Below are 9,642 nucleotides of genomic sequence, written 5' to 3' on the forward strand. Positions count from 1 at the left end.
GGCCAAAACTCGATATTTTAAATTTCAGTGGATAATCAAAGATATGGATCTAAGTTCAGTGACTAAAACTCACATTTTAAAGTTCAATGGCCAATAAAAGATATGGATATAAGTTCAGTGACTATTAAAACAATTAACTCGTAAAATACCTATCCCTAGTTTGCTACCTCCCTCTGCAATTTTCCCAATGCCTGTTTGGTAGCGATTTTTCCACCCAAAAAATTAATTTTTTGACCATTATTTTATTATTTCAGCCGTCATATTTGACTTCTTCTTTCACAGGTGGACCCACTTTTCTCCTTACGGTAAAAAAATCAATTCTCAAAATTATTTCCGGGTCCCACCAAGGTACACAACCCCGACGGCTGCTCGGAATCTAAGCTCAATCCGGCGGTCCGCTCTCTATCTCTATTGCTCTTGTGCATACATGATGATATCTATGTGTGTTTATTGATATTGGTGAAATTCTGAACAATTTTTGTGCTTTTAATATTTTAATGAAGTTTCTTGGTATGGGTTTTGGTTAAACTTTAATTTTTCTTGATTTCTTGTAGAGCCATTAGGGTTTTTTTTTCAACGCTTTAACATGTTTACTGGATTTTGTTTGTATTTTTTGAGATTAGGGTTCTGGTGATTGATTGCTAGGAGTGGGATTTTTTCCTTTTTATGTAACTGAACTTAATTAATTAAGCGTGAGAAGGTGGGATTTCTGAGATCAGGGATTTTTTACATGGAATTGGAAATTTTCGAAATATTTATTTTGCTTATTTAATTGAATTGGAATTAGGATTTTCATCAGACGCTTGAAATTTACCACCGAAAAAAAAACTTTTTCTTTTTCTTTTTGACCGGCTATAGATTTCTTCGCCTCCTCTGTCTCATTTATTTTTCCTTTTGCAGTTGTAATGAGCGTGCCTTATCATTTTGTTTCTTCTCTTTTATTATTTTAGCTGATTTTTTTGTGATTTGTTTTATTATTTCTCAGTTCACCCTTTCTTTTAGTTTTTTTGCTGTCGTGTTCTCATCGAGTTGAGATTCCTATTCTTTGCTTTTGGTTTTTTCCTGCAAAGGTAGTTTATTGTTTATCATGGATTTATAAGATAGTTTATCGTTTATTATGCATTTATTGACTTATGTTAAGGCTTACACCTCAAAACTTACACCTCGCCTAGTTAAGACAAAAAGCCTCCATACACAAGTCAGCCTTCTTAAATTTAGAATTGCTACCCCTACATCCTCCTAACTACTGACCCTCACTGCGCTTCCGAAAGATGGGCTAAACTCTATTAAAGAGGCAAGGTTGGGTGAGGGTGCTGGGTGAAGGTTGTACACGGAGTTGTGGTGGTGGGGGTTAGTTGTGGGGATAGGGATATAAGAGTATATTTGGAATATCAAGTGGTGTTGTAGAAAGACATAAAATATCCACCAACGAGATTTTCTTTTCGGGGAGTGAAGTGAGATAACAACTATAGTATCAAAGATAAAATGAATGAATTTCTTTTGTTTGATCAATTTTATAGGCTTTAATTGAAGGGGAATTTCAATTTTTTTCAACAATCTCCATTATACAGTTTTTAATAAATTTTCCTTTTATGTACTCTAATATCTTGGTTGTCTATGAGGAAGTGTGTTGAAAGTTGAAAATGGTTGCATCATTGGCTTTTATATCATAGGGTGCTTGGAACTTTTCCTCTATAGAAATTTGAAACCTTATTGAAGCGTAATTGGACATAATTTAATAATTGAAAGGCTTTGATATTTTGGGCCCTGAATACCTTTACTCTTTACTTAATTAGTTTCTGAACTAGTAGCCTTTTTATCCTCACAATAATTTGCATCTTTTATTCATTGCAGACCCATTAAGAACAGTCAAAATGTCGAAAAAAGGTTTGATGGAGCAGGACTTAAGCAAGCTGGATGTGACAAAACTACATCCGCTCTCACCTGAAGTTATTTCTCGTCAGGCTACAATCAACATTGGTATGCTTACATTACATTTAATCTAAATGGCTTTCTGCATGCACTTGTTGAGTATGATATTTATACGAGATTCTTTTTCATCAATTTGTTTGACTGCTTTGAGGTTTACTTATTCGTTGAATCAAATCCCATTTATATTTGTTCTTGAAGGCACCATTGGTCATGTGGCTCATGGGAAGTCAACAGTGGTGAAAGCCATATCTGGAGTCCAGGTATAACTGTTTTCCTCTTGAATGTTATGCCTATATATTCTTCAGTCAGTACATAGAATGTTTTCCCAGGCTTAAAACTTATGCTTATAAGTAAATAAGTGAGTTTTAAACAAATTAATATTTTTTATTTGTTAAAGCTTAAAATATTTACTTATTCTCATGGTAAGGTAAGGTTTTACTGATAAAATAAGCAAATTCTAATTGCTAAAGAGAAAAAAATAACACGTTTAAACATGGTGGGAAACATTTACTTATTTTTAAGCATAGCCAAACATGATCATAGTGAGATAGAAACACATTCTTGCAGCTGTAAATTAATTTTAGCTTCAATTTGGTTACTGCTTTTTAGTTTCTTTGTAAAAACTAAACAAATGGTGGTCAATACTTATCTAGCCCTTAACACAAGTATAGCCCTTAACACAAGTATTTTACAAGGCTTCCCTCCTTGAGGCTATAACCTTGTGTATGTCAATCTTTGAAGGACAACTTTTTTATTCAAGCTCAATGATTGCTTTAGATAAGTCCTTCCATGATAATATTTATGGAATCACGTGTAACTTTGTTAAAGTGATAACATTCTTTAAATCTTCTGTTTGTGGACGACTTGTATTGATTTGGCACCATTTGCACCTATATATCTTATTCTGATTCTCTTATTAGGGTGTTTGCTAAAAGGCCTCCCCACAATGGACACAGCAAGAATGCCTTGTTTCTGAATTGTTTGTTCAAAAGACATTGCTATTGTATAAAATGTCTTAAATATCCTTATGTTAGATGTGACCCTTTTTGTCATTTTCAATCCATTCAACTAGGGTGTCAACTCAACCGGACCCTATTCAAGAATGCATTATTCCCAAAATAATGTGGCTCAAACACTCCCCGCCCCCTAAATATCCACGGTTCGGGATCGAAAAATGCAGTCCGAAGCTGATGAAATAGATGCTAACTTTCAGTATTTCAAAAGCATTCCTCAATTGGGTATTGCTCCGTTTCTTGTTGAAATGGTTTTAAGCGTCTGGGCATCAATTCTGCAACATTCTGTAATGTAGCTACTCCTTTTTTAAGAAATCTTATGAAGCAAAAGCTGGAGAAATGACATGTAAGGAAGTTCAAAGATAGATAACGGAGAGTTTGAGGGGGAAACAGTAAGGGAAGAAGCAAACTGAGAAAAAGAAGAGAGAAGGAAAAGAAGATAGAGGGAGCCTTTGATGATAACATTAACATAGGAATGGGCATGTGAGAAACAGGAAAATAATGGGCTTATAGGAGCAGCACAAAGGATGAGAAGGTAAAAAGGATTCGACTGGTGGAGACGAAGAATAATATGACGCAGGATGTTTTGGGGCTTTTAGTTGTTTGATGATACTTTAAAAAAATGTCAATCAAGACTATTTTTCCTTTTCATTTTAAGAGAGTTCTTCAGACAAATTCCTTATTTTTATGGATATGCCTTTATTATTGTTATCAATTATTATAAATTTAAGTTGAAAAAATTGACTGGGGAGGCATTGGAAGTTCTTATGCCTTCTATCTGTAGACTGTTCGTTTTAAAAATGAGCTGGAACGTAATATTACCATCAAGCTTGGATATGCCAACGCAAAGATATACAAATGTGAAGATGATCGATGTCCTCGACCTATGTGCTACAAGTAAGTCCTTAAATATGGATTTGTATGAGTTGATGTGCTTTGTTCTCAGGTCTTGTTTGATATGCTAAAATGTCAATTGCTTTTCAGGGCGTATGGAAGTGGAAAAGAAGATAGCCCAATGTGTGATGTGCCTGGGTTTGAAAACTCCAGGATGAAACTGCTAAGACATGTCTCTTTTGTTGATTGCCCGGTCAGTATTTGAGCTGCCATTTCTCAAAAAACTGCTACATTATTTATTTCTCTAAACAATTCTCGTAACAATGCCATCCAAATTTTCACTCGGTGTATCTTGGTTCCATAGAATATTATGTGCTAGTCTTGTCTCTGGGCTTCAAGATTATTTATGTTCCTGATGATAAGTTCTGTTGCTGATTCGAATACCCATAGGGTCATGATATTCTCATGGCTACAATGCTTAATGGAGCGGCAATTATGGATGGAGCTTTACTTCTCATAGCTGCCAACGAGAGCTGTCCCCAACCTCAAACTTTAGAGCATTTAGCTGCTGTTGATATTATGCGCCTTCAGCATATAATAATTCTTCAGAATAAAGTTGATCTAGTTCAAGAAAATGTTGCAATCAACCAGCGTGAAGCCATTCAGAAATTTATTGAGGTTAGTGATGCATATCTTACATAATCTTGTATATTACATTAACTTTCTTATATAAGACAATCTTCCATTTTGTGCTCTTAGGGAACTAACGCAGATGGTGCACTAGTGGTACCAATTTCTGCACAGCTCAAGTATAATATTGATGTTGTATGCGAATATATTGTGAAAAAAATCCCATTCCAGAAAGGAACTTCATTTCACCCCCAAATATGATTGTCATCCGTTCTTTTGACGTCAATAAGCCTGGATTTGAAGTTGATGAAATTAGAGGTGGGGTTGCGGGTGGAAGCATTCTGAAGGTATATTTATTTGTTACTGAAATGAGTGCAATCAAAAAGATTTCTATATTTTACTACCGGCCTCTTTTATGATAAAACTGCTTGTCCGACTTTTTCCTGGAATATCAATCGTGCTGATAATATTCTGTTTTTATATAAAGCTGATGTTTTCTCCAAGTTACGTGTTATGATTTTTCCTCCCATTCTCTGCTTCATCAGCAAACACGTGCAACTTAAATTGTAAAAGGCCAATGATTAAAGGAGCTGATCGATTATTTGTGCAGGGTGTTTTGAAGGTGAATCAATTTATTGAGGTTCGTCCTGGTATTGTTGTTAAGGACGAAAATGGAAACATCAAATGTACCCCAATATATTCTAGAATAGTTTCGTTGTATGCTGAGCAAAATGAACTGCAATTTGCTGTTCCTGGAGGCCTCATTGGGGTCGGAACCACTGTGGATCCTACACTTACACGTGCTGATAGGTTGGTGGGACAGGTTCTTGGAGAGGTTGGTTCACTTCCTGAGGTGTTTGTTGAACTGGAGGTATGCGTTGGTGCAAGAAAATAACTTATATATGCTTTTAATTACATATATAGTTAAGTTGGTAAGACCTGCATCCTAGCTGTAAGACTATTGATTTATTGTAAGCTTTTTAAGAAAATTGAATTCTTCCTGAAGCTTTTTCCATCCATTACTTCCAACAAGTGATGGATAATCTATTACACATTGGTTGGATTCATTTATTGCTCAACATTTCTCTCTTTGATGCAGGTTAATTTCATTTTGCTGACGCGGCTGTTGGGTGTGAGGACAAGGGACTCAGAGAGGCAGGGTAAGGTCTCAAAGCTGGCTAAGGGAGAGATTCTTATGTTGAACATAGGATCTATGTCAACAGGTGCTCGAATCATTGCCGTCAAGAATGTTTTTGCGAAACTACAACTCACATCTCCTGTGTGCACGAGCAAAGGTGAGAAAATTGCTCTCAGCCGAAGAATCGAAAAGCACTGGCGCCTGATTGGTTGGGGCTCGATTCAAGCTGGTATTACTCTAGAAGTCCCACCTTCCCCATTTAATTGAAATACAGTTGATTTCAGAGAAGAAAGAAAAAACTAAGCAATTACAAGCAAATTAGGGAATAGATGTGGGAGGGTGGGCATCTAAGGGTTACAAGTTTTGTTCAATGGAGAAAAGATAATTTGGATTTTCAAATACTTTTATTGTTTGTGGAAATCTTTTTCTTTCATTTTCTAGTGGGAGTTCCTTATTCCTTGTTATCATTGCTTGAATGCCTTTTTGTTGTCAAGTTACTAAGCAAGAAATGTGCTTGTTCAATGCCATAACTGAAACAGCAATGCTGAAAATGCTGGTCGTACAGAAGGGTGTTTACATTCTTCTTGACAGATCAGACACATGAAGAGGCGGTGGCCACGGCTTCTTGCATTTTTTATTCATGTGGGATCGACTCGGGACCCACACACATGTGAGTATCTATCATGTAGGATGTAAACCATTTTCTGGTAGAGGAGCTTTATTCTAACTGAAATCAAACTCTCCAGTATTGAAATGCCAACTTATACGACACTGTTTTGCTAGAGCCAAGATACTCTTCTCTAGGATAGTCTCAGATCCCCGTATTGGGGTTTATGTTTCATTGTCATTATTACATATTCCCCAGCAAAAGGTTGAAATGAGTCTCATCACTACGAATAGTCATGAAATATATGTTGACTTGGCTACTTGTTATTAAACTACATCTCCAAGGTATCAGCCACGTCGACTGGATACAAGTCGATAGTATCAGTCCAGGCATTAGTTTACTGAGGCTTGATGTTGCATACACATCTCCATACTGCACTGTTACACTTGAATCCACTTCCAAATGCAATTTGCCATATTCTGTCGCCTTTCCTTATTCTCCCTTTGGCTTCTGTATAACTTAGTTCATACCAAATAGATGAGGAAGAAGTATTCCCAAATCTATGCAGTGTCATTTTTGAGGCTTCAACATCTTCTTTCCTCAATTTAAGGCTTTTCTCTATCGCCATAATAACAACCCTTCCTCCTGCGTGTATGCAGAAATGCTCAAACCCTTTTCTGAAATCTGGTATATAGATTCCTTTCTTGCCTAAAATCTTCATTTTCTGCAACATTAAGGACAACCCATATTGAAATTGTTCTGTCAATGGCAAGACCATTGGACCTAACAAAACCATGTTTGTTTTTAATGCTTCTTCTGCTACATTCATCACGTTCTTCGATATGGACACTCCTACTTTGTTTTCATTGTCAACTTCCTGGAAAACACAGGCATAAGATTGATCATCTTCTGCTCGATTTGTTCTTATAAGGTTGTGTAGCACGTACTTTGATTTCTTCCTATCCTGATCGCGACTAGACATTAGAATTGCAGCACCCCCCATTCTAAATAGACAATTGGTTAACAACATTGAACGATCCTTCCCGGTATACCAATTCTGACTCAAGATTTCACTGCTCACAACAAGTGCCAACGAGTTTCTATGAACTCGTAAAAGATCATTAGCTAAACCTACTGATATAATTCCTGAGCTACATCCCATACCAGAAAGATTGAGACTCATAATATTGCTCCTCATTTGGAACTTGTTAATAACCATTGCACTGAGTGAAGGTGTAGGTGAAAACATACTAGAATTCATGATCAATATATCTATGGCTTTAGGGTTTATGTTGGTTTTCTCTAATAATTCCCTAACCACTGAAGATTACTATTGTAGCTTCATCTTTGTTGAATGAAAGAGACTTTGTTATGGGAAGTTGACTTAACAATGGAGGAATGCAGGTTTCTTCACTGAAACCTAATTTTTCCAGGATCTTAATTTGGAATGCCAAACTGTTCTGATCAAATTGTTCGTGGAGCAAAATGTGCTCTATGAACATGGACAGGGGTAGGCGATAGAATGCAGGTGGCTTATAGCAAGTGTAGTCGAGTAAGTATATTGAAATCTTATTCCTGTACACGAGATATAGTGTGGTTATGAATAAGATTAAAAACATTACCATGCGATGATTGCTAATGGTGAGGAGGTCAGGAAGAATTTGCTGTAAACTTGCCATTTGAAGAGAATCTTGATTGTTGAATGTAGTTTAAACTAACTTGAGTTGTAGTTTGTTTCTTGAAACCAGAGATTGTGTTTATATTGAAGTGTGGTGGGGAAGAAGATAAGAATTTGTTGTGTAAAGGGTGGATAAAACACTCTTTTTGTGCTTGTTTTAGTCAATATTATTTACACGAAAGGATCATCCTGTCTTAGTGTCTTGTACTTCTGTATTTTAGCACATAACAAACTTGGATGAATTCTAGTATTTAATTTCTCCTAATCACTTATATTAGGTTGTATAAAGAATTTAGTATAAAATTATTATAATTGATATTAATAAGTTGATGGTATTATCTTGGATTAATATTCAAAAGATAGTCGTTTACACTACCGATTGTACAGCATGATGTAGAGGTTGAACATAGGTTTGAGTCTGATAACAAAAAATATAGTAAATGGCAATCTTCTAAGTGAAATATTAAAGATATTATTCACTTTTAATCTACCCTAATACCCTTTTATAATCTTCATTATAATTTTATACTTAATTCATTTAATCTAGTACGCCAAACAAAAGGCAGTTCCTGGGATTGCTCAGCAGCATCTTGTATGTTCAACTCAACATAAATAAATGACAATATTACATGTACATAATTGTTTACACACGACTTTTTACTCCCCTCACATGAAAGGGGCTTACACACAATAAAATATGTGTGAGCCCTCCTCCATGTAAAAGGGGTGTAAAGCTGTGTGAATATTTTGAGGTGTACACATGATATTATTTTAAACTAATAACGTGTTTGTACCGAGAATAAAATGAAATGTCTGAATTCCCATTAGATTTTAGATATTATATTTATTAGGGTTGTTTGAAAATTTCTATACCTTTTTTGGTTGACCAACCCAGCTCGACTCATCTAAACTTACTTTTTCCCATTTTTCTTGGAAGATTAGAGGAGGAAATTATAGTGATTTTTGTCCACTCTTTTTGATCTAGGCGCTGCTACTTGGACCATTTATACAAAAGTTTGATAGAATCAAAAAAGTGGAAATTACAAATTTTAATAGATTAAAAATCTCCATTTCATAAATAAGATGCAATGTTTAATATTTCACAAACCAGAATTTTTTTAATTAATTAATATATTTAAAAATTAATCTAAATAAATAATAAATTCATACCCTAATTATTCTTCAACTTTCATTTCCCCCTACCCCCAATTCTCTCTCTCTCTCTCTCTATCTCTATCTCAACGCTGCCCGGCGACAAATGGAGGAGCTGCTCCATTGTACCGTAAACGAACTGGTGGCGATCTGTGGTGGTTGGGGTAGTATGTGTGCAGCGGCGGCGTGTATGTGCATGGGTGTGGTGGTGTGTGCGGCGGTGGTGGCATGAGTGTTATGTGTTTGGGTCGTATTGACTGTGGTTATGGTGGGGGTGATGCTCCGATGGTTGTGGGGATAGTGGTGCTAGCGGTGACCGATGGCTGGGTGTATGGTGTTGTGTAGCGTTGCGATTCGGAGGCGACCGACAGCAGCAGCGATCTGGCCGTGAATGACAAGATCTGGTCACGATCTGCAGCAGAAGCGTTCGATGCCGGCGTTTCTCCATGGGCGCTACAAATCTATTTTTTGTGCAGTGAGTGGTTAGTTCGATGTTGTGGTTGAGTGCGGAGACCGGTGGCTTGGTGTGCGGTGTTGTGTGATGGTCGCGATCTGCAGCAGATGCGTTCGATGCAGGTGTTTCTCCATGGGCGCTACAAATCTATTTTTTGTGCAGTGAGTGGTTAGTTCGATGTTGTGGTTGAGTGCGGAGACCGGT

At 36.5% G+C, this 9,642-nt stretch overlaps 1 protein-coding gene and 1 pseudogene across 1 annotated transcript; one reads left to right on the top strand and one right to left on the bottom strand.

Annotated features, from left to right (window-relative positions):
- The first annotated feature begins 314 nt into the window (after window positions 1–314).
- On the top strand, window positions 315–6,011 carry LOC111393381 (annotated as a pseudogene).
- Window positions 6,012–6,274: 263 nt separating this feature from the next.
- Window positions 6,275–7,981, bottom strand: LOC111393382 (probable 3-ketoacyl-CoA synthase 21). The gene is given in 2 exon segments (XM_023018890.1): window positions 6,275–7,473; window positions 7,475–7,981. Coding segments are annotated over 2 exon segments (1,281 nt in total). The 5' UTR covers window positions 7,834–7,981; the 3' UTR covers window positions 6,275–6,551.
- Between the last annotated feature and the right edge of the window lie 1,661 nt (window positions 7,982–9,642).

Source organism: Olea europaea, chromosome 4 (genome assembly GCF_002742605.1).
Source record: "Olea europaea var. sylvestris chromosome 4, O_europaea_v1, whole genome shotgun sequence".
NCBI classification, from domain to species: Eukaryota; Viridiplantae; Streptophyta; class Magnoliopsida; order Lamiales; family Oleaceae; genus Olea; species Olea europaea.